This window comes from Theropithecus gelada, chromosome 11 (assembly GCF_003255815.1).
Source record: "Theropithecus gelada isolate Dixy chromosome 11, Tgel_1.0, whole genome shotgun sequence".
NCBI classification, from domain to species: domain Eukaryota; kingdom Metazoa; phylum Chordata; class Mammalia; order Primates; family Cercopithecidae; genus Theropithecus; species Theropithecus gelada.
This window is the reverse complement of record NC_037679.1, coordinates 112670999-112697967: the sequence shown is the minus strand read 5'-3', so window position 1 is coordinate 112697967 and position 26969 is coordinate 112670999. Positions and strand designations below refer to the sequence as shown.

Here is a 26969-nt window from a genome sequence, read left to right as displayed (position 1 = left end):
CCCGCCCTGGAGAAGTTTATGATATACTAGAAGAAAAACTGTGTAGGACTGAAGAAAGGATTATAAATGTGGTGTGAGTCCACGAGGTGACAGTGTTCACAGAGTTCACATCTGAGGTCAGTCTCAAAGCAGGCAGAGAAGGGCAGAGAGAGGTGAATGGTGGCATGAGTTCTATCACAAAATCCTAACGTCCTGTCAGGGAATGACAAGCTGTATGGTGTGATCGAAAATATGGCTAAGTATGGGGCAACGAAAAGAGTATAAGAACACAAATATTCCCCACTGATTTTTGACAAAGGTACAAAAGAAATTCAGTGGAGGAAAAATTGCCTTTTCAACAAATAGTGCTGGAATAATTGGTATCCACAGTGGGCAAATAAAGAGCCTTGACTTAAACATCACATTTTATTAAAAATTTAACTCAAAATGGATAATGTACTTAAATGTAAAATGTAAAGCTATACAATTTTTGGAAAAAAATGTAAGAGAAAATCTTTGAGACTCAGTGCTAGGCAAAGAGTTTCTTAGTTTTGACACCAAAGGTACCATCTATAAAAGAAAGAATGAATGCAGGAAAACCTGATCTAAAAGTGCCTATGAGACATTCAGATGGAGCTCTCCAGTAATCAGGTAGAAGTACAAGAGAGGCTGGGCGTGGTAGCTCACGCCTGTAATCCCAGCATTTTGGGAGGCTGAGGCTGGCGGATCACCTGAGGTCAGGAGTTTGAGACCAGCCTGACCAACATGGCAAAACCCCGTCTCTGCTAAAAATACAAAAATTAGCTGGATGTGGTGGTGGGAGCTTGTAATCCCAGCTACTTGGGTGGCTGAAACAGGAGAATTGCTTGAACCTGGGAAGTGGAGGTTGTGGTGAGCTGAGATTGCGCCACTACACTCCAGCCTGCTTGACACAGAGTGAGGGGCTCCATCTCAAAAAAAAAAAAAAAAGCTTGAGACAGAAACCAGGGTTTTAGGAGTCAATTCAGATGCAACCTACCTATAGGTGATAGATAAGACTTTGTGGATCCATAAGATAATTGTGGGAGTATGTACAGGAAGAGGAGATGAGGGTGGATCATGTGACTTCAGCAAACAATAATATTTTAAGAGAAAGAAAAACAACGAAGGAAAATGAGAAAGTAGTTAGTGAAAACGGAAGAGAATTAAGAAAAGGTACAACTCAAAAAGCGAAAGGGAGATTTCAGGAATGGGGGTGTGGACAGTAGTGCTGCTGTATAACTGATCCAGGCACGAGAGCCTGAGGGCTCTTTGGATTTGGCAGTTAGTACTTTATTCAAGGGGCATCAATAGACTCCTATTAATAAAGGTCAGAATCCACACTGCAAAGCATTCAAGGGTGAAAGGGAGAGATGAAGGGAAAGCAGGTCATGTAGGTTAATTTTGGAAAAGTTTGGAGGTGATAGGGAGGGAAAGAAAATTTGCTTAGCAAGCCTGAGTTGGGGAGTTTTTTGTTTTTGTTTTTTAGTATTTCTGAGTGCAGGATCCTGTGGATGAGACAGCCATAAGAAAAGGAACACAAATAAGGAGCTGAGCAAGGTGCAGAGGAGATGGGAAAGGATGGAATCAAGAGAATAAATGTAGAGGCTTGCCTTAGAAAGAAGTTAGGGAGTTGAATGTTCAAATTGCACATTACAAATAAATTAGAGAGCTACTTATAATATACATTAACTTCCATTTGTATTTTGTATTTATTTTTTAGTTTTTCAAAAGGGATTTTATGAGATTTACTGTTATACCCAAGGTAGTATATGATAAAATTATTAGGTAAGGAAAATCAGGTAAAGGAGAATAAGGTTAGAGAAAATAAGATGAAGTCAGGAATAATGTTAGTATGCAAAACAAGTCTTGGGCTCTTGCTGGAGGTTAGCCACAACTTGCAAATTGGTTTATAAGAGCTTTGAAAGCAGTATCTGTATTTTCCAGTGCCCATAGCGTCTAGAAGAGTGATAAGCATACTGCGACTATTTCGGAAAATATCTTTCCTTCATGAAATAATGCTGCCAATTACTGCAAATTTTCCATATTTGGTTGTTAAGCTGAAAAAAGGTAAGAAAAATACAAAATGACTGGACAAAAGATGACTCATACTTACAATTTCATTGTAAGTGGGGTCTGTACATTTTGGAACAGATTTTGTTTTCCTCCTACGAACTTCACTGGGATATGGTAAAAGATAAAATTCAACATGTGCACTGGGCGCAGAGCCATCTGGGAGATGCTGCAAAGGAAAATGGTTATAAATATTAATGCATGTTGCTATCAAAGAAAACAAATACAGAGCTACTAAATATCCAGACCAAAGGCAGGATCAGGATTTATTACAGTCATTTTGTTGATCTGAAAATAAGAGAAAATCAAAAAGAAATTCATCAATGCTCAAAGATAATTCCAAACTACAGTTTAAAAGAGTAAAGCTGGCCATCTTAAGTGTTGTGTCAGACAACTATATTTAAAGTCCAGTACATATAATTTACTTTAATTTTTTGCTGTAAAATCTAAATTGTCATTTTGACAGATATGGTAAAGAGATAAATATTAGCCACAAGCAGAGACAAAAATATAAGTGCCTCAGGATGCTGTACACCACTTTTGAAAATTAAAAATTCAAGTTCAACATATAAAATGAGATGTAACATTTAATAATATGTATATGTATATTATGCAATATCACATTTTAAAATAAAATATAGTTAAAATATTAATTAGAGCTATAACTTTAATAAACTGACAAGATTTAAAAATGATAATAATTTTATGATCTAAATTACACTAAATTATGTTGGATAATCTCTTTTAAATTGTGGTCTATGGTGCTCCAAAAGTTGCCTAAGAAGTTGTCTGAATAGCATGGCTGAATGGGTGGATCTCTGGACCTCCACTCCCCAGTTCTTCCTTAAACTCTCTCCTCCTCAGCTACCCATCCTGGCTTCAGAACTTGTTTCCACCTTTTCCATCTTGCCTTCAAATCTGTTATGGATATGTTAATTTCTAAATAGATCATTTGAAGAACGACTCCCCTGTTTCAAAAATCTGGAAACCATCATACTTGAAAAAAATGGATTTTACCTTTGTGATCTTGACCAACTGTAGAGTAAATGGTACTAAAACTCTGAATGTCTAGTTTTATAAAATAAGAAATATTTGTATAATTTATATTTAAAGTAGATGATTTAAAAATAAAACTTGAGGAATTGAGTGCTTGTTTTGTTTACTAATTCTATTAAATCTAATTTTAAAGAAATATATTTTAATGTTCTGAAATACAGAGATGTTCACATGTGAAAAGCCAGTGCTCCCCCACACTCAGCTCCATTAGCTTTAATTTCACATCTTTATTCAGAACTCACAAAAGCATATAGTAAAGCAAGAAAATATGATATATATTATTACAGGACTAAATTTTATTCAGTTCTAAATGACACATTAAAAATTAATCATTGGGAGTTTGGGTTTTTATTATAGTTATTAACAAATAAGATAAAATATATCTGGACACACTCATTTGTCAATGTTAAGAATGAGGACTGATACTTTAGTGGAGCTCAAGGTATACCTCTGCCATTTGATATCCTCCCCCAGGAGGGGAAGCACTGAAATCTATCAATGGTATAATGAAATCTTCAGTGACACAGAAAGAAGTTGCTATTAATATTTGGGAGTAGATTTTTTTTTTTTTTTGGTGAGAAGAATGAAGTGGTAAAAGTGTTTCTGCTCTTTTTAACTCTCTGTCTTATCTATCTTGGAATTTGAGGATATCCTGCCTATAATCCCTAGATACTGCAACTTAGTGGGTAAAACTTGTTTCTGGAAATGGATTTTCTGATTGCAAATCTGGGCCCCCAAATTTGCCAGCTATGTGGCTTTAGGCAGGTGTGATGGTTAGTTTTGTGTGTCAATATGGCTGGGTCATGGGATGCCCAGGTATCTGGTTAAACATTATTTCTAGGTTTGTCTGTAAGGGTGTTATGTGGCTCAAGCACTGCATAAATGACTTAAAACTTCTATGTGTGCCCTGAAGGAGGCCCTTATCTCCTGTACTGTAGGGCTGAGATTGCTTAACACCAAATGCAGAATCTCAGCTTGACACTGGTTTAATTACAATGCAAGTTGAACTCCAAGCTTCACAAAGTGTCTACTGTTAAAGTGAAGCATTGATGAGATTCTGTAAGTTGGGATGGCGGTTGTGTAGAAAGTCGCTGATCAAATTTGGGACATGGAGCTCCTAAATTCTGATGAATCTTCTTTTCTAGTGGAAGTGGCCTCCTTGTCCCCAGTGGTATCTCCTTCTCTACTTCATCTCCACCCTCTGGGAGGATCAGCTCTGCACTGTCTGAGCAACTAGAGATAGCCTCCTCTGAGGCAGCTGCTATGCAAGACAATTTTAATTCTCCTGAGAAACCTTTACCTCTACCCCATCTCTCATCTCTCTCTGCTCCTAGCCCTATAACCAAACTCAAATCCCAGCTGGCCCCTAAAGTTGAGGTTCAAAGTGTGACCCAGGAAGATGTGTGCTACACTCCAAAAGAATTACTTGAGTTTTCTAATTCATACAGACAGAAATCTGGGTAATAGGTGCAGGAATGGATACTAAGGGTGTGAAATAACAGTAAAAAGAACATAAAGTTGTATTAAGTTAAATTTTTTTGTTGTTCTGGGCTCACTAAGCAGAGATTCTTCATTTAATGTTGAAGCTTGGGGAATCAGAAAGGGTTCTAACAGTGTGTTGGGTTGACTGACACACAGACCAAAAGGTGGACAAGCTGGACCTGCCTTGATTTAATGTAGTGGATAGGATTAAAAGCATAGAGAGAGTGGATTCGTCTTAAAAGACCTACTCACCCACATTGAGAGTAATCAGAAGACACAATTTTCAACAACACTGTGAGAAATAAATTTGTGAGGGGAGGCCCAGCATCCTTGAAAAGCTCTGTGATCACTCTTCTCTGTAGGCCAAGCCTCACAGTAGGAACTGCAGTCATCGAATCGGGAAACCTAAATGCAAAGGGGGTAATTAAACCCCAGTGTGGCAGGGGCCAAATTGCCTTGCTAAACTGGTCAGGGTGAGTGTGGTTACCATAGTGGACTGCAGGGTCAAAGCAGCTATCAGAACAGTCTGATTCCTGCAGACCCATGACGTAGGCTAGCTTTTATGTGTTCCTTGAAGTAAAATCCATAGGAAGACTACAAATTCTTATTTGATTTTTTGTAAGAAAAAAAAATCTAGGTCAAGTGAATAAAATCTTATCTGAATCATAAAAACAGAGAGTCGCGGCCTCTCAATTAATTCCTAGACTTGAGTCAGCTTACAGATCCAGAAACCCTTGAATGAAGGACACACTGGGTCCCCTTGAGGAAGGACTCTTGGATACTATCCAAAATTTATACTGTTAGTCTTTATCCAAAGGGACCTATGGGTTTTTACCAGGATAACTGTGCACTAGGGGAAAGGATATAATCAGATCTTTTGGGAACTACTGGACACTGGCTCTGAACTGACACTGAATTCAAGAGACTCAAAATGTCACTGTGGACCACCAGTCAGAGTAGGGGGCTTATAGAGGTCAGGTGATCAATAGAATTTTAGCTCATGTCTGTCTCACAGTGGGCCCTGTGGGTTCTCAAACCCATCCTATGGTTACTTCTTCAATTCTGAAAGGCATAATTGGAATAGACATAGCAGCTAGCAGAGTCCTCACATTGGTTTCCTGACCTGTGAAGTGAGGGTTATTATGGTGAAAAAGGTGAAGTGGGAGCCACTAGTATTGCCTCTATCTAGGAAAATAAACCAAAGCCATGTTACTGGGGGGATTTCAGAGATTAGTACAACTATCAAGTACTTGAAAGACACAGGGGTTCGGGGTGAATCCCACCACATCCCCACTCAATTTGCCTATTTGGCTATATGGATGAATCTTGGAGAATGAGAGTGGATTATCATCAGCTTAATCAAGTGATAACTCCAATTGTAGCTGCTATACTAGATGTGGGTTCACTGCTTACACAAATTAAGACATCTCCTGATACCTGGTATGCAGCTATTGACCTGGCAAATGCTATTTGTATCAATACCTGTTAACAAAGACCACCAGGGGTGCAGTGACTTATGCCTGTAATCCCAGCACTTTGGGAGGCCGAGGTGGGGGGGATCACCTGAGGTCGGGAGCTCGAGACCAGCCTGAGCAACATGGAGAAACCCCATCTCTACCAAAAATAAAAATTAGCTGGACGTGGTGGCACATGCCTGTAATCCCAGCTGCTTGGGGGCTGAGACAGGAGAATCACTTGAACCCAGGAGGCGGAGATTGCGGTGAGCCGAGATGTGCCATTGCACACCAGCCTGGGCAACAAGAGCAAAATTCCATCTCCAAAACAAAACAAAACAAACAAAAACAAAGACCAGCAGAAGCAGTTTGCTTTCAGCTGACAAGATCAGCAAGTCACCTTCACTGTCCTACATCAGAGGGACATCAACTCTCCAGCTCTATGTCATAATTTAGTTCACATGATAACACACTGGTCCATTACACTGATGACATTACGCTAACTATAGACTTATTTGTGAGACTTTTGTATGTCAGAGGGTGGAAAGTAAAGCTGACAAAACTTCAGAGGACTTCTATCTCAGTGAAATTTTTAGAGGTCCAGTGGTGTGGAGCATGTTGATATATCCCTTTTAAGATAAAGGATAAGTTGTTGCAGCTGGCTTCTCCTACAACCAAGAAAGAGGCACAATGCCTAGTGGGCCTATGGGATTTTGGAGACAGCGTACTCCTCATTTGGGTGTGTTAGCCTGGTCCGTTTGCTGAGTGACTGGAAAAGCTGCTTGTTTTGAGTGGGACTCAGAAGAAGAGAAGGTTCTGCAACAGGTCCAAGCTGCTGTGCAAGCTGCTTTGCCACATGGGTTACATGATCCAGTAGATCTAATGCCGCTTAAAGTGTCAGTGGCAGAAAAGATGATGTTTGAAGCCTTTGGCAAGTCCTTATGGTGAATTTCACCACAGGCCCTTAAGATAAAGACCTGCCATCTTATGCAGATAACCTGTCTCCTTTTGAGTAATAGCTCTTGACCTGCTACTAGGCCTTAGTGGTGACTGAATGCTCAACCGTGGGCCACCATGTCGCCATGTGCCCTGAGTTGCCTATCACAAACTGGATGTCATCTCACTCATGAAGCCATAAAGCTGGATGTGCATCACAATACTCCATCATCAAATGAAATTGGTATATGCACAATCAGGCCTGAACTGGCCCTGATGGCATGGCACAATAAGTTACATGAAGAAGTTGCCTAAGTGCCCACGGTTTCCATTGCTGCTGCACTGACCTCTTTCTTCCAGCCTGCACCCATGGCCTCATGAAGAGTTCTCTGTGGTCAGTTGACAGGAAGAGAAAGAAAGATGAGGCCTGGTTTACAGATAGCTCTGCATGATATACAGGCATCTTCTGAAAGTGGACAGTTTTAACACTACAGCTCCTTTCTAGGACATCCCTAAAGGACAGTGGTGAAGGAAAATCCTCCCAGTGGGCAGAATTTCAAGCAGTGCACCTGCGTGTTCACTTTGCTTGGAAGGAGAAATGGCCAGTTATGTAATTATGTAATGATCCATGGATTACAGTCAGTGGTTTGGCTGGGTGATCAGGGACTTACAAAGAATGTGATTGGAAAATTGGTGACAAGAAGATTGGGGTGGAAGCATGTGGATAGGTCTCTCTAAATGGGCAAAAATGTTAAGATATTCATGTCCCATGTGAATGCTCTCTGAAGGGTGACCTCATCAGAGAATTTTAATAATCAAGTGGATAAGATGAGCCATTCTGTGGATACTCATTAGCCTCTTTCCCCTGTCACCCCTGTCATTGCCCAGTGGGTTCATGAATAAAGTGGTTGTGGTGGTAGGGGTGGAGGTTTTGCCTGAGCTCAGCAACAGGGACTTTTATTCATCAAGGCTGACCCAGCTACAGCCACTGCTGAGTGCCCAAAATGTCAACAGCAGAGATTGACACTCATTTCCTGAGATGGCATCATTCCCCATGCTGGTAAGCTATCTGATGGCAGGTTGATTACATTGGACTGCTTCCATTATGAAAAAGTGGTGTTTCTTCTTACTGGAATAAATACTGTGAATACAGATTTGCCTTCCTTGTGCAGTTTCTGTCAGAACTACTGTCCATGGACTTGTAGAATGCCTTATCCATCACAGTATTTCACATGAGGAGTATGTTGCCTCCAAAATCCCATAGGCCCACTAGACATTGTGCCTCTTTCTTGGCTGTAGGAGAAGCCAGCTGCAACAACTTATCCTTTATCTTAGAAGGGATATATCAACATGATCCCCACCACTGGACCTCATTGTTTATGATTATGGGACTCACATCACAGCAAAAAGAGTATGGCAATGGGCCCATGTTCATGGACTTCACTGGTCTCACTATGTTCCCCCTCCCTCCTGAAGTATCTGCCTTCTACAGAATGATGAAATGGCCTTTGAAGACTCAGTTACAGTTCAAGCTAGGTGGTGATACCTTGCCAGGCTGCAACAAGATTCTCCAAAAGGCTGTGTATGCTCTGAACCAGCATCCAATATATGGTGCTATTTCTCTGATAGCCAAGATTCACAGATACAGGAATAAAGGGGTGGAAATGGGAATGGCACCACACACTATTATGCCCAGTGAATAACAAGCAAATTTTTGTTTCCTGTTCCTACAGCATTATACTCTACCAGCCTAGAGATCTTAGTTCCTCTAAACCAAATCATAAAAACAGAGAGGAAGGTTTCCACTGGGAGGCACAACAACGATTGCATTGAATTGAATGTTAAGATTTCTACTCAGCCACTCTGAGCTCCGCATGCCTCTGAACCACCAGGCAAAAAGGGAGTTACAGTCTGGCTAGAGTGATTGATCCTGACTAACAAGGGCAAATTGGACTACTACTCCACAATGGAATTAAGGAAGAGTACTTCTGGAGTACAGGCGATCACTTAGGGCAACTCTTAGTATTACCATGCCCTGCAATTAAGGTCAACAGAATACTGCAATGACCCACTCCGGGCAGGATCACTAATGGCCCAGACCCATCATGAAGGTTTGGGTTATCCCACCAGGTAAAGAAACATGACCAGCAGAGGTATATGCTGAAGGCAAATAGAATAAAGGATGGAAGTAGGTTAAATACCAACTACGAAAATGTGACCAGTTACAGAAATGAATATTTTAGGTATCATGAGTATTTACTCCTTATTTCGTAATGAACACTTCGTATGTACGTATAGCAAGTATCTTTGCTTTCTTCCCTCTTTTATTCTCTTATCATGTAACATGTGTTTATGTATGGATTTTTATGTTATTACATCATACTTTATATTAGTATCATAATATTTAAGCATTATTAATTTTACATCATAGTATATAAACTATGGAACATCAAGGAGAAGAGTAAACATCACTCAAGGACTTTACCTCTTTTTCTGAGGATGGCATTAGCATGTTTTTGGTTGTATGGAGCAGAGCTGTATCGTGTTTGGCAGAATTATGACATTATCGTCTTTATTTGGAGAGTAAGTACTGTTAAGGAGATATATATGAGTGGCAAGTTGACAAGGAGTGAACTTGTGATGGTTAATGTGTCAGCTCTACTAGTTCACAGGATGCCCAGATATCAGGTTAAATATTATTTCAGATATCAGGTTAAACACAGGGTGTGTCTGTGAGGGGGTTTCCAAAAGAGATCAGCATTTGAATCCAGAGACTCAGTAAAGTAGATTGTCATCCCCAGGGCAGACGGGCATTATCTAATGCATCAAAGCCTGAATAGAATAAAAAAGTGAGAAAAAGATAATTTGTTCTTTCTTCCTGTTTCAGCTGGGACATCAGTCTCTTCTGGTCCTCTGGGACTTAACACCATTTGTACTCCTGGTTCTTTGTCCTTCAGATTTTGACTGGATCTACACCACCAGTTTTCGTGGATCTTCAGTTTGTGGACAGCTGATAGTGAGACTGTTCCATCTCCATACGTCCATAAGCCAATTCTTCATGATCAATCTCTTTATGTCTATATTGATGCTTATGACTATGTCTGTATCCATATCTGTTTTCTATATCTCCATCTGTATCCATATCTATACTTATTATTGGTTCTGTTTTTCTGGTGAACCCTAATACAGCAGGTATCTTAACTTTTCAGTGGATGTTTCCTCATCTGCTAAATGAGGATAAAAATAATGCATATCTCATAGGATTTTAAAGATTAAATAATATACCATGTAATGTGAGAACAATGCTTAAGTAGTAAGACTGAATAAACATCGATATTATTTTTATTTCCTAGGAATTAAACATGAATATACTGTAGGCACTGATTGGATAAGGTATCTCCAATGTATTATGACATTTATGTAGAGCAGGGTTTTTCAATCTTGGCACTACTGACACTTTGGGACAGATAATTCTTTTAATTCTTTGTTGCAGGGAGCTATTCTGTGCATCGTAGGATGTTTTCACAGTATCTCTGGCCTCTATCTACTAGATGCCAATACCATCATCCTCCCAGTCGTGACAACTGAAAATGTCCTCAAACATCGTTAAATGTCACCCAGGACTAACCCCAGTGGGGAACACTGATGTAGATGACTCCCAAATAAGAATCTCTAGTTGATCCCTAGGATCCCAACCTAGAGATCTGTGAATATTTCCATCTGGATGTCTTCTTAGCATTCTTACACTCAATAAACTTCAACCTGAATCTATATTCTATTCCTCCTCACTGTTCCAAAACAGATTTTCCCAACAAATTAGACTTTGTTAGTACTGCTACTCAGTTTTCCTGGTGCCCCCCTCATCCTTGATTTTCAAATTCACTATGTACCAAGATCGAACACTTCTTTTTTGCTTTGGTTCATCCGCCACCACGTATCTTTATTCCCTGACTTATTATAACTGGATTTTAATACTTTTTAATTTTCTAATTTCCCACCCTTTTCCTTCCTTCATTCTGTATACCACTGGTGTATTGAATCTTCCCATAAGACTGTTTTGATCATGTCCCTTTCCTTCTCTAAACATTCAAAGATTCCCCACTGTATGAAGAATAAACTCCACATTACAGAAAAAGAAAATCCATTTGTATAGAGCCTTTTCTCAGCATTAGGTAACACTCAAGGTTGGGGCTTCTATTTCCAAGTTATTAGTGTCTGACGAGGTCCTTGAATATTGTGAAGTTTTTAGAATGATAGAACAGCACAGGTTTTAGTCGAAGTTGGGGGTGCATTAGATGTAAGCAGTAGGCTTAGTTTGTCCTTTAACAGCTTTAAACACAGACATTGATTTTTCAAATCTTTAAGAGAAACTTCTCTTCCCCCAATGTTGCTGTCTCATCAACACTAATATGTTTTTCTTCTTACTAGCATCATATCCTCTTCCTTAAAGGTCTCAAATAATTTATCAAAGAAATCACTAGCTGTCTCCTCATCAATACTTCTCATTTCATCCTTTGCCCTTATGATTATGCAAATTAAATTTTACTTTAAAATGATTAAATAATCCCTACTTTTCTAAATGTCTTACCCTGCGATTTTTTTTTTTTAAAAACTCTGGCTGCATTTTACACCTTCACAAAGACTTAACACTCCCCTGAAGAATGATTAGAGATACAGAATTCTCAGTCTGACCCTCAATCTAAACAATGAGAAGTTTCCTTATGTCATCTAGAGGACTTCCTTACTCATGGTAGGTTGAAATAAAGTAGCAGTGCTCTTTTCTTTTAGAGTTCCAGCTAATAATATTACTGTGCTCAGAAGGTAATATGAAGTCATCTAACTTTAATTCTTTTTGCTCATACCAACTGTGAATTTTATATATTCTAGATTTGCTGTTAAAATATAATTTCTCAATGTTTTAAAAATAGTTTTATATGTATGTCATCTTCCTTATGAGATATAACATTATTTAAAGGGAAGGTCTATAAACTTCTTCCCTGACTCCACATTCCCTTGGGGCTTTGCTCCATTGGTTATTCACTACCCTACTACCCTAACCCCATCCTAGATCCTTCTTTCTAAGCTGTCAATATATTTCGGAATCTTCAATTAAAATTTAAAAATTTTTGCTTGAAACCAGGTTTCCTTTCATTTTATTCTTTTGTTTTTGCTTATTTTGTTTTTGAGACAAAGTCCCACTGTATTACCCAGGCTGGAGTGCCGTGGTATGGTCTTGGCTCACTGCAACCTCCGTCTCCCAGGTTTGAGTGATTCTCCTGCCTCAGCCTCCTGAGTAGCTGAAACTACAGGCATGAGTCACTATGCCTGGCTAATTTATTGTATTTTTAATAGAGACAGGGTTTCACCATGTTGGCCAGGTTGGTGTCAAATTCCTGACCTCAAGTGATCCACCCGCCTCGGCCTCCCAAAGTGCTGGGATTACAGGCATGAGCCACCACACCTGGCCCCCTTAATCTTATTCTTTACTTTCATAGTCATGCCTTCCCTTCATAATGTTCCTTTCTTTTATAGCAAGTCCTCTCCTTAACACAGTGCTTGGTAGAGGGTGGATATGAAATGTTATTAAATGACTGAGTGAATGAGATATGTATTAATACTATTTAGCTCTTTGAAAGTACTTCAGAGTTATTTGTTGAATCATCATTTGTAATGCAATATAAAAACAAATATTTCACTGAAGTAGTTTCTCTTATCTATTGCAACATTTCTTATTGTAATACCAAGGAATAAAATGTCTACCATAGGGTAAAGTGAAAATATCTTGGGTTTATCCTAGGTGTTTACCCTGAACAGCTAGCCATCTGAAGGCATGTCTCTGACAGAAGTGACTTTCTCCTGCACATCATTTGGATTTTGTGGCTAATCAGGAGTAATCGTGTCAAAGTCTGCTTGTCTCAATGCTCCACTTCTAAACTTTTGGCCTTATCCTATCTCTGAGAAAATATTAGGCAATTACATGCCAACTACCCTTCTTTATCCCCTGTACTCCCAACTGGAGCTAGACTTTATTTGTAACATCATTATTCAAACTTAGTCTCAGAATGAATCTTTAGTTACCATCCTCCTCACTTTCTCTTAGAGACTTCATCTCTAATTGTATTCCTTCCTTGGGGCCTTGTTTACTCCTCTGTGATATTCCTCATCACCTCTCTAGGTTTCTCCACCTTAACTCCTTGAAAATCTAGGCAGTGAGCACAAGAAGTTCTTAAAATCTCCCAGGAGCTAATGATGACCTCACCATTTCTTAGGGACCTTATAGACAGAGACTGTGAGCTAAAGTTATATTTTTTGTGCTGTATTCCTGTGCCCTCTCTCGCATATGTGCAAGTTCTCCCCGACTTGCCTCTCTGTTGTGGAGTACAAGGAAGAAACAAAAGGAAATCAGCACCTTCCTTTGCTCTGGTGATATTGAGTAAGTTATTCAAAATTTATTGGAGAGGTATCATATGGTGACCCATGGTTAGGGCCAGGGGCTGGATCCATATTAACACCAAACATTCTCCACAGAGGGAATTAGTGTGTTTCATTCACGTGTGCTATTATTTTGTTAAATATATGTAGATGCTGTTGTTACCACAATTTTAATATTTTAAAAGCACTGCTACATTTATAGTGGTTTTAAAAATTATTTTATATTTCTTAAATTATCAGATTTTTTTTTTTTTTCCCCAGAGACAGGGTCTCACTACAAGCCTCAACTGGCTTCCAACTCTCTGGCTCAAAAAGAACTCCTGCCTCGGCCTCCCAAGTAGCTGGAACTACCATGCAACTGTGCCCATATAAATTATAAGATATTAAAAAGATTTCAGTGACACTTGATAGGTAATTTTCTTTCTCTGAGTTTAAAAAGGTGTCCCACTACTTGGAAAGATTGGAAATGAAGACCTTAGGATCTTCTTAGAATTCACTAGTGAGGATACTTCTTTCTCAACTGAAGAGAGGAATACAGGGGATTCTTAGCTTAGTTATTATTTCAGGTTGCAAAACTTAAAATGTATGATGCATATTAGTAATTCTTTGTTCACAGTGTTGACCTCTAAATGGTATTGTTTTAAGTATATGAATAATTAAATATGCCAATCTTCTGCCTTTGTTTCTTGTCCTAGATTGCCTATAGCATTTCAAATGGCTTTCAATGCTACTACTGTTCTTATCACCAACAAATTAAAAGTATTTTAAAAATGTGGTTAACATATCAAAACAGAAAAAAAAAAAGCAGTAGCACGTTAGTACAAAAACAAAGCACGCTTTAAACTGTTTATAAAGTAAATGAAAGCATCTAACATTATGGGGCATGCTGGCAACTCTTCAGTATTTTCTTATGTGTATATGAGGAAAATATTTATTTTGAGTACATTGTAATAATAACAACAATAATAATAGCTATCACGTAATGACTATTTACTATATTTAAAGAACTCTATTAAAATAACCCTGAGGCCAGGATTATTGGCCTCAGTTTATTGAGGAGGTTTTTCCATAAAACCTATGTTCCTAACCACTATGCTATATTGATTCATTACAAAGAAAGACAAAGAAAGAAAGAGCACTTCTAGATCAAGTTTTACCAGGAAGGTGACGAAGATACAGATGTGGTTTAAAAATATCAGACACACTGGAAACTTCTGTAGATTAATCTAAGGCTTAATTGTATTTAATAAGTTATTATCTTTTCAATGAATAATTTATGAGAATTTTTCATCTTTTCTTTAGCTTAAATGTTTCCAATCATAGGATAATATAAGCTTTAGTGGAAATCAACTGATGATGATTAAAATATGATAGAACTATCAAAACCTGAGGTCTATACCAGAAACAAAACAACATAATATAAAAGCATTTTCTCATCGACGTGCCTGTCACATTGCCATTTTTGAATTCTGGCTAGCTATCATCAAAAGGGTCTGTTTATAAAACAATAGTGTATAATAAAAGCACTTGCGATATGATTTGTTGTGTGCCTCAGTTAAATGGTAGAATGAATAATGGCTGAGGAGTGATGTCAGCAAGATGGGGCAGAATAGGAGGTCACCTACTTATATCTCCTTACAACAAGAATTCTGCACCCATCCACAGGCAAAAGTCTCTTTGTGCGAGCCTTACGGTTCAGGTAGGATTTTAAAACCCTGGCAGAACCAAAGACCTAGGGGGGTCATTTTAGGAGTATGAAACCTACTTGATAATGGTGGATTATCTTTTTGATATGTTGTTGGATGCAGTTAGCTAGTGTTTTGTTAATGACTTTAGCATGTATGTTCATCGGAAATATTGGTCTGTAGTTTTCTTTTTTGGTTGTGTCTTTTCCTGGTTTTGGTTTTAGGGTGAAACTGGCTTCATAGAATGATTTAGGGAGGGTTACCTCTTTTGCTATCTTGTGGAATAGTGTCAGTAGGATTGGTACCAATTCTTCTTTGAACGTCTGGTAGAATTCTGCTGTGAATCCATCTGATCCTGGGTTTTTTTGTTGTTGTTGGTAATTTTTAAATTACTATTTCAAGCTTGTTGCTTGTAATTGGTCTGTTCAGGGATTATAAATCTTCCTGATTTAGGCTAGGAGGGTGTATGTTCCCAAGAATTTATTAATCTCTTCCAGGTTTTCTAGTTTATGTGTATAAAGATGTTCCTAGTAGCCCTGAATGATCTTTTGTAGTTCTGTAGTGTCAGTTGTAATATCTCCCGTTTTTTTTCTTATTGAGCTCATTTGGATGTTCTCTCTTCTTTTCTTGGTTAATCTTGCTAATGGCCTATCAATTTTATTTATATTTTCAAAGAACCAGCTTTTTGTTTCCTTTATCTTTTGTATTATTTTTTGTTGGTTTTGATTTCATTTAGTCCTGCTCTGATTTTAGTTATTTCTTTTTTTCTGGTGGGTTTGGGTTTGGTTTGTTCTTGTTTCTCTAGTTCCTTGAAGTGTGATCTTAGATTGTCTGTTTCAGACTTTTTGATGTAAATGTTTGGGGCTATGAACTTTCCTCTCAGCAATGTCTTTACTGTATCCCAGAGGTTTTTGATAAGTTGTGCCAAAATTGTTGTTTAGTTCAAAGAATTTTTAGATTTTCATCTTGATTTCCTTTTTGCCTCTATGATCACTCAGGAGTAGGTTATTTAATTTCCATGTATTTGCTTGGTTTTGAAGTTTCCTTTTGGAGTTGATTTCCAGTTTTATTCCACTGTGGTTTGAGAGAGTGCTTGATATAATTTCAATTTTCTTAAATTTATTGAGGCTCATTTTATGGCCTGTCATATGGTCTACCTTGGAGAAAGTTTCATGTGCTGTTGAATAGAATGTATATTCTGTGGTTGTTGGATGGAATGTACTTTGTATATTATGTTAAGTCTGTTTATTCCAGAGTATACTTTAAATCCATTGTTCCTCTGTTGAATTTCTGTCTTGATGACCTGTCTAGTGGTGTCAGTAGAGTATTGAAGTCCCCCACTATTATTGTGTTGCTGTCTAGACCTCATTTCTTAGGTCTATTAGTAATTGTTTTATAACTTTGGGAGCTCCAGTGTTAGGTATATATACGTTCAGGGTTGTGAGAGTTTCCTGTTGGACAAGGACTTTTATCATTATATATCTCCCTCTTTGTCTCCTTTAACTGCTGTTGCTTTAAAGTTTGTTTTGTCTGATATAAGAATAGCTCACCCTGCTCACTTTTGGTGTCCATTTGCATGAAATGTCCTTTCCTACACCTTTACCTTAAGTTTATGTGAGTCTTTATGTGTTAAGTGAGTCTCTTGAAGGCAACAGATAGTTAGTTGGTGAATTCTTACTCATTCTGCAATTCTGTATCTTTTAAGTGGAGCATTTAGGCTGTTTACATTCAATGTTAGTATTGAGAGATGAGGTACCATTCTATTCATTGTGCTATTTGTTGCCTGTATACGTTGGTTTTTTGTTTTTGGCTTTGTTTATTAAACTGCATTTTTGTTTTATAGGTCCAGTGAGATTTATGCTTTCAAGAGGTTCTGTTTTGATGTGTTTGCAGGATTTGTTTCATGATTTAGAGCTCCTTTTAGCAGTTCTTGTAGTGGTGGCTTGATTCTCTCAGCATTTGTTTGTCAGTATCTTTCCTTCATATATGAAGCTTAGTTCCACTGGATACAAAATTCTTGGTTGATAATTATTTTGTTTGAGGGGGCTGAGGATAGGGCCCCAGTCCTTTCTAGTTTGTAGGGTTTCTGCTGAGAAATCTGCTGTTAATCTGATAGGTTTTCCTTTACGGGTTGCCTGGTGCTTTTGTCTCACAGCTCTTAAGATTCTTTTCTTTGTCTTAACTTTAGATAACCTGATGACAATGTGCGTAGGCAATGATCTTTTTGCGATGAATTTCCTAGGTGTTCTTTGTGCTTCTTGTATTTGGATGTCTAGGTCTCTAGCAAGGCCAGGGAAATTTTCCTTGATTATTCCTCCAAATATGTTTTCCAAACTTTTAGATTTATCTTCTTCCTTGGGAACACCAATTATTCTTAGGTTTGGTCATTTAACATAATACCAGACTTCTTAGAGGCTTTGTTCATATTTTCATATTCTTTTTTCTTTATTTTTGTTGGACTGGGTTAAAATTAAAAGACCTTGTTGTCAAGCTCTGAATTTCTTTCTTTTACTTGTTCAATTCTATTGCTGATACTTTCCAGAGCATTTTGCATTTCTATAAATGTGCTTATTGTTTCCTGAAATTTTGATTATTTTTTATTTATGCTATCTATTTCATTGAATATTTCTCCCTTCACTTCTTGTAGCATTGTTTTGATTTCCTTATGTTGTGCTTTGCCTTTCTCTGGTGCCTCCCTGGTTACCTTAATAACTCACCTCCTGAATTCCTTTTCGGTTAAATCAGGGATTTCTTCTTGGTTTGGATCCATTACTGGTGAACTCGTGTGACTTTTGGGGAGTGTTAAAGAACCTTGTTTTGTCACAGCACCAGAGTTGGTTTCCTGGTTCCTTCTTATTTGGGTAGGCTTTGTCAGAGGAAAGGTCTAGGGCTGAAGGCTGTTGTTCAGATTCTTTTGTTGCATGGGGTATTTCCTTGATATAGTACTCTCCCCTTTTTCCTATGGATGTGACTTCCTGAGAACTGAGCTGTAGTGATTGTGATCTATCTTCTGTATCTAGCCACCCATCAAGTCTACCAGGCTCTGGGCTGGTACTGGGGGTTGTCTGCAGAGTCCTGTGATGTGAACCATCTATATGTCTCTTAGCCATGTATTTGGGGTGTGTCCTTGGTCCTTGCAGGGACAATCTGCTTCCTTCAGAGGGTCTGTGGGTCCTCTTAGGTTTCATGATTTATTCCTGCAGTCATTCTGGAGCAAAAATTCATGATGCAAGCCTCCATATGCTGCTTTGTCCAGTGGAGTTGGAGCTCCATTCTAGTCCTGCCTCCTGTCCACCAAGATACTCAGCCCTCTCAACCACGTGTTTCTACCAAGCATAGAAGTTGGTCCATTCATCCCAATCCACTCAATCTAAATGCCCCTCCTCCAATTCTCTCCCAGGGCTGAACTCAAATAATATCATCTTCTGGCCAAAAAACAAGCCCTATGGTCTGGCCTAATAGGAGGTGATTGCAGTGCCCATCCAGAAGTTTATTCTGACTGTAGAACTCAGCCAGTGGTCTTGCCATATAGCAGAACCTAGCCAGTTCCCCCACACAAATTCAAAGCAAAGGTAGCAGCCCAACCACCTAGAGAACCTGAAAGCAAGCTCTGCCTGCCCCAGGTTACTACCAGCTGACCCATCCAGAAACATAGGCTACACTAAGTAGAGAAGGTCTATCACTGTCAAAGAACACTTGTAAAGGCCAGAAAAGGTGGCTGCCTCCACAAATGCACAAAGACCAATGCAAGGACACAGGATTACAAAAACTCAGGGAATCATGGCATCTTAAAAAGAAACCAAGAAATCTCCAACAATGATGTCCAAAGAAAGGGATATCTATGAAATGACAGAAAAATAATTCAGAATAATTCTGTCAAATAATTCAATGAACTCCAAGAATATATGGGCAAAAAATAAAATTTGGAAAACAGTACATGAACAAAATAAGAAGTTTGAGAAAGAAATAGAAATGATTTTAAAACACCAAAAAGAAATCATAGAGAAGAAGAATATAATGACTGAACTGAAAAATGCAATAGAAAGTTTCAACAACCAGCTAAATCACACTGAAGAATCAGTGAGCTTGAAGACAGAGCATTTGAAATTATCCAAGCAGAGGAGCAAAAAGAAAAAAAAGAAGAAGAAGGAAAATTTATGGGAATGTTGTTACACCATCAAGAGACCCAAGCCATGAGTAACAGGAATTAAATACAGAGAGGAGGAATACAAGGGTCGTAAAGCATATTTAAAGAAATAATGGATGATAAGTTCCCTAACATGAGGGAAAAAACTAACATCTGGATATAGGAACCACAGAAATCTCCAATCAAATTCAGAATTCAACACAACATATAAGAATCAAACTATTAAAAATCAAAGACAAAATTCTGAGAGCAACAAAAGGAGTCCCAATACAACTACCAGCAAACTTCTCAGCAGAAACCCTTCAGTCCAGGAGAGAGTGGGATGATATAGTAGAAGTGCTGAAGGATGAAAAAGCCTACCAACTGAGACTATTTTACCCAGAAAACTTGTCTTTCAAAAATGAGGAAGAAATAAAACTTTCCCAGACAAACCATGCTATAGGAGTTAATTGCCATTAGGCTTGCATTACAGAAATTACTAAAGGGAGTTCTTTAAACTGAAAGAAAAATTTGTTAACTAATAACATCAAACTTATGAAAGCATGAAATCCAGTGGTTTAGATAATACTGAACAACATTCAGAACACTCAAAGACTATAATGATGGTGTGTAAAGTAATATTATCCCAGGCACAAGGGTTAAAAGACAAAATTATTAACAAGAACTATAGCTAAAATAAACTGTCAAGGAATACATATTACAAAATAATATATATTCAGCCATAAAAAGCATAAAATGGTGTGTGAGGAGAAAAGTATAGAGTTGTTGTATGCAATGAAAGTTACATTGTTATTGGCTTGAAGTAGACTGTTGTAAGTGAAAGATACTATTTGTAAGCATCAGGGTAACCATGGAGAAAAAAATCTATAGAAAATGCACAAAACACAAATAAAAATATTCAAAACATGCTACTGCAGAAAACCATCAAACCAGAAAGAAAGACAGCAACAGATGAAGAAAAAGCCAAGTATCTACACATAAATAAAAAAAATACAATTATTAACAAAATGGTACTAGTAAGTCTTTACCTGTCAATAGTTACTTTGAATGTAAATGGATTAAGTTCTTTAATAAAAGATACAAAGTGAGGTAATGGACAAAAAAAATACAAGATCCAACTATATGCTGTCTACAAGAAATTCACTTCACTTTTAAGGACACACAGACTAAAAGTGAAGGGATGAAAAACAAGTCTGTGAAAACTGAAACCAAAAAAGAGCAAGGGTAGCAATACTTATATCAGACAAAATAAACTTTAAATAAAAAAAATCTACAAAAAGAGACAAAGAAAGACATTGTATAATGGTAAAAGGGTCAATTCACCAAGAGGACATAGCAATTTTAATATATATGCTCCCAACAGTGGAGGAGCTATATGTATAAAGCAAATATTAAAGGATCTGAAGGGATAGATTGCTTTCAATACAATAACAGTAGGGAACTTCAATATATCACTTTCAATAGTGGACAGATCATCCATACAGAAAATTAATAAGGAAACACTGAATTTGAACAACACTTTAGACCAAAAGGACACAACAGACGTATCTGGAACATTCCATCCAACAGCAACATAATAAAGTTTTCTGTTAAGCACACACAGAATATTGTTCAGGATAGATCATATGTTAAGCCATAATAAAAGTCTTAGAAAAATTAGGAAGATTGAAATCACAGCAAGTACCTTTTCTAACCACAATGATATGTGAGTAGAAATCAATAACAGGAGGAATTTTAGAAAATTAACAAATAAATAGAAAGTAAATAACATGCCCCTGAATGGCCAATGGGTCAATGAAGAAATTAAAAGGGAAATTAAAAAATACCTTGAGACAAGGAAAAATGAAAACATAACAAAACGTGAGATATAGCAAAAACAGGTCTAAAAAGAAAGTTTGTAACAATAAATGTCAATATAAAATAAGAACAAAACTTGCAAATAAACAACTTAATGTTACGCTTAAAGGAAATAGAAAAAGCAGAACAAATTAAGCCCAATGTTAGCAGAAGAAAAGAAATAATGAAGAACAGAGCAGAAATAAATGAGTTTACAAAAAAAAATACAAAGATCAACAAAACGCAGAGCTTGGCTTTTGAAAAGATAAACAAAATCAACAAACCTGTAGTTAAACTAAGCAGGAGAAAAAAAGAGGACTCAAATTAAAATCAGAAATTAAATAACTGCTTTTACAATTGGCACCAAAAGAATACAAAGGATCATAAGAGACTATTATGGACAGTTGTATGCCAAAACACTGGATAATCTAAAAGAAATGGATTAATTCTTAGACACATATATCTATGAAGACTGAATCATGAAGAAATAGAAAATCTGAATAGATCATTAATGAGAGAAGAGATTGAAGCAGTAATAAAAAGTCTCTCCTCAAAAAAAAGCCCAGGACCTGATGCCTTCACTGCTGTATTCTATCAAATATTTAATGAAGAAATAATACCAATTTGCGACAAACTTTGCCAAAAATTACTGAAGAGGAAGAAATACTTCCAAACTCCTTTTATAAGACCAGCATTATTCTTAAAATATAGGGAGACAAGAAGATCACAAGAAAAGAAAACTACAGGCCAACAGTCTTCACAAACATATTCATAGACATGAAAATCCTCAACAAAATGCTAGCAAATCAAATTCAGCAACACATTTAAAGGATCATTGACCATGAGCAAGTGGGATTTATTCCTGAGATGCAAGGATGATTTGACATATGCAAATCAGTTAATGTGATACATTGCATTAACAGAATGAAGGACGAAAATCATGTAATCATCTCACTAGAAAAAAGAAGCATTTAATTAAATTCAACATTCTTTTATGATAAAAACTTTCAAGAAATTTGGCATGGAAAGAATGCATCTCAGCACAATTAAGGCCATATATGACAAACCCATAGCTAACATCATACTCAACGGAGAAAACTTGAAAACTTTTCCTCTAAGATCTAGAACAGGACAAGGATGCCTATTCCAACCACGTCTATTCAATATAGCACTAGATTTTCTATCCTGAGCAATTACAAAGGAGAAAGAAATAAAAGTCATCCAAACTGGAAAAGAAGAAGCTAAATCATCTTTGTCTGCAGATTGCATGATTTTATATACAGAAAACTCAAAAGACACCACCAAAAAACTGTTAGAACTGATAAATGAATTCAGCAAAGTTGCAGGATACAAAATCAACATACAAAGATCAGTAGCAATTCTCTAGACTAACAATGAACTTTCCAAAAAGGATATCAAGAGAATAATTCCATTTGCAATAGCTACAAGAAATATTTAGGAACAAATTTAACAAAGGAGGCAAAAGACCTGTACACTGAAAAATATGAAACGTTAATGGAAAAAAATGGAAGAAAACACAAATACATGGAAAGATAGCCTGTATTCATGGACTGGAATACTTAATATTCTTAAAATGTCCATATTTCCCAAAAGTGATCTACAGATTCAGTGCAAACCCTGTCAGAATTCCAAATTCATTTCTCATAGATATAGAAAAAAAGGAATCCTAAAATTCATACAGAACCACAAAAAACTCCAAATAGCCAAGGCCATCATGAGCAAAAACAACAAACCCTGAGGCATCACACTACCCGATTTCAAACTATACAACAAAATGATAGTAATTAAACAGCTAGTACTGGCATACAAATAAACATATCAGCCCAATGGAACAGATTAGAGAGCCCAGGAACCCCTACATGTACGGTCAATTGATCAACAAGAGTGACAATAATAAACAATGAGAAAAGGACAGCCTCTTTAATTAATGGTGTTGGAAAAACTGGGTATTCATATGCAAAAGAATAAAATGGAATCCTTATCTCACACCACACATAAAAATCAACTCAAAATGAATTAAAAACTTAAATATAAGACCTTAAACTGTAAAACTATGAGAATAAATGTCAGAGATAAATCTACATGACATTGGTCTGGGCAATGATTTTTTAGATTTGATCCCAAAGCACAGACAACAAATGCAAAGATAGACAAATAAGATTACAACAAATGCTGTGCAAAAGAAACAATAAACAATGCAAAGAGACAAGCTATAGAATGGAAAAAATATTTGCAAGCCATATATCTGGTAAGGAATTAATATCCAAATTATATGAGGAATTCAACTCTATAGAAAGAAAACAATTCAATTAAGAAGTGGGTCCAGAAACCCAGGTAGACATACTTCCAAAGAAGACCTATGAATGACTAACAGATACATGAAAAAAATGCTCACCATCACTAATTATTAGGCAGATGCATTAAAATCAGAAGGCGATATCACCTTACACCTGTTAGAATAGCTATTATCAAAAAAGCAAAAGACAATTATTGACAAGAATGTGGAGAAAAGGGAACCCTTGTCACTGTTAGTGGGAATGTAAATTAGTAGGACCATTTTTAAAACCAGTATGGAAGTTCCTCAGAAACTGAAAACAGGATTGCCATATAAACCAGCAACCCCATATCTGGGCATTTACATGAAAGATTTGAAATCAGTATGTTGAAAAGATTTTTGCACTCTCATATTTATTGCAGCACTATTCACAATAGCTATATTATGAAATCAACCTAAGTGTCCATCAAGTAACGAGTGGATAAAGAAAATGTATTTGTGTACAATGGAATATTACTATGCCTTAAAAGAAAAGAAATTCTGTCATTCACAATAACATGAATAGAACTGGAGAATATTATGCTAAGTAAAATAAGCCAAACACAGAAAGACAGATACTGCATGTTCTCACTTACATGTGGAATCTAAAACAATTGAACTCATAGAAACCGAGAGTAGAATGGCAGTTAACAAAGGCTAGAAGTGTGGGAAATGGGGAAATGCTAGTCAAAGTTACAAAGCCTAGCTAGACAAGAGAAATATGGGTTTTTTTTTGAGATCAATAGCACAGCAAGCTGAATGTCACTAATAATTGAGTACTGTACATTTCAGTATCACTAAGAGTAAATTTCCAATTTTTTAATCACAAAAATTTAAATATTTGAGGTGATATGTTAATTAATTTAATCATTCCACATTGTATTAAAAAATCATAATATCACTTTTGTATTTACCTCCCCCATATGTATATACAAAACTATAATTTGTCAATATCCAATAAAAAATAAATGGTAGAATCTTTCCAACTGTGTGTGTTGGTTAATATAAAAGTGGAATAATTTCAGGTCTTTATGAATTAAATTAGGATGGTCTCTTACTTCATTTCACATCAATTTAAGCCAGTAATAAGAATCTTATGATAAACAGGTGATTTTCAATAATTTTTTAAAAATAAATTTAAAAATCTAACCACCATGTGTCTAGCACTTTGCATGATTGTAAGAGAGCACAAAAAGGAGATCAAAATAGCTTCTGCCTTCAAAGAAATAACAAACTCACTGGTATAATCATCTTGTTATATATGTATATATGTATATATGCGTATACATATATGTAAATAACATATATATAAAAAAGTTATACATATTTAATCTTTGACTTGACAAAGTTATCAACTGGACAGAAGTCACAGTCTAGTAGATATAATTCTTTTTCTAACTCAATACATATAAACTAAATTTCTTCTAAAAATACAGAATTCTAATTAGATCCCAGATTTTGTCACTGCAATGTCTTGTGAAATTGGGCAAGTTTTTCTATTTCTCTATTTTAATAACATGTAAGAAGTAAGGTTTTAAGCTTCATTTATTTTTTAGAATGTACTAAATACCAAATGCTGATGAGTTGTTTATGAGCTAATCGGCAATTAAACTTTTTTTTTTTTTTTCAAATTGTTTTGAACTGCCTTAAATGATTCCAAGTATCCTGATCCTCAGCCTCTATTCCCAGGTGCTGAAAAAAATTGTACAAATAAGAGAAGATGAACTATCCATTGTTAGTGATTATTGAGAAACTGTACGGAACATATAAAATACTGGATTAAATTCATATATTTTTCTTACTACAGGAAGAATATGGATTGAAAAAGAAGAACCTATTAATTTAGAGGTTAAATATAAGCATTTTCTACCTATATACCTTAGATACTTATCTTTATCCTGTACCACTAAATAGTTTTATCATGGTTTAAAGAAATATATAAGCACGCGATGTGAACGTGTCAATAACCTCAGAGTGAATGTATCAATAATGTGAATATGCTGGATTAAATAACCAGGATTAAGAGGGACTGGAATGATGAACTGTATCCAACAAGGTTAAAAATGATAGATTGAATGTCAGTTTCTTCTTTTGGGTGTAGAAAACTCACTCTGCAAATTCATAATTTTAAAAAAAGTTGGCTTAGCAATAGCACTTGGGAAAATTTAAAGACTTATGAATGAGTATAGGTTCAATATGTTTATATGCCAGAGATTACTAGCTGTACCCTACAATATGGTTATCTATCTATCTATCTATTTATCTATCCATCTAATCATTTATCTCTTTATCTGTCACATGTACAAGAAACCCACTTTAAATGTAAAGACACAAATAGGTTAAGAATAAAAGAATAGAAAAGCTGTACCATGCTAATAGTAATCAAAAGAAAGCTGAATTATCTATATAACTACCTGGAAAAGTATTTTTGAGAGCAAAAAATACTACCAGAAATAAAGATATTCATTTTATAATGATGACAGGGCTAATTAATCAAGAGGACAAATCTTACATGTGTATGCAACATTATACAAATTAAAAATTAGAGAGATTTTAATACCGTTCTCTTAATAATTCATAAAACTAGTATACAGAGAATTAGTAAGGCTATAAAAGACTTGAACAACATAATCAATGTGACTTAATTGACTTTCACAGAACCGTCCATTTAACAACAGGAGAACACATATCCTTCTCAATTGGACATGGGATATTTACCAATATGTGTCATGCCTGGGACATAAAACAAGTTTCAATATATTTTAAAAAATTAAAATCATACAAAGTGTATTCTTTGACCATAATGAAATTATTAGATATTAATAACAGATACATCTCTGGAAATTTTCCAAATACTTGAAATGAAACAGCATGTGTCTGAATAATCCAAAAACAAAGAAAAAATCAGAAGAGAAATTAGAATTATTATAAACTGAAAGAAAATGAAAATATACCATACCAAAATTTTGGGGATACAGCTAAAGCATTACTCAGAAAAAAAATGATAACACTAATTACCTATGTTATAAAAGATGAAACATCTCAAATTGGCCTTAGCTTCCGTCTTAAAAAACTAGAATGAGATTAAAATCTTTAGCTTTTTTGTTTGTTTGTAGCGTTTGTCTGCTTGGGGCAAATTCTTTTTTTTTTTTTTTTTTTTACTGGAATATGTATTTCTTTCTCCTTTGCTGCTGAGGATATTTTCTCTGGTGACAGAATTCCAAGCTCACAGTTCTTTCCTTTTTTCCCAACATTTTAAAGACGTTCCACTGTCTTCTACCTTCTGCTGTTTTTCCATAGTGTCTAGACTACAGTATTTCATTGTTCCTCCATATACCATATGTTGTTTTTCCCTAGCTGTTGCAAGATATTTTTAGATTGCCTTTGATTTTCAGCAGTTTTATGACAATGTGTAATGTATAATTAAATAATATAAAATATAATTAAATTTATGTCTTTCACTAAGTTTCTGGCTATCAATTCTTCAAATATTTTTCTGCCCCAATCTCTTTCTTCTGTCTTTCTTGGATTCCAAA

General features: G+C 36.2%; 1 protein-coding gene across 3 annotated transcripts in view; it reads right to left on the bottom strand.

Annotated features, from left to right (window-relative positions):
* PIK3C2G (phosphatidylinositol-4-phosphate 3-kinase catalytic subunit type 2 gamma) overlaps positions 1-26969 on the bottom strand; it is a 394884-nt gene that overhangs the window by 5899 nt on the left and 362016 nt on the right. For all 3 annotated transcript variants that reach the window (XM_025401956.1, XM_025401957.1, XM_025401958.1), the window contains one exon: positions 2114-2239. In XM_025401956.1, the coding sequence (XP_025257741.1) occupies positions 2114-2239 (126 nt within the window). The remainder of the gene's footprint in view (positions 1-2113; positions 2240-26969) is intronic.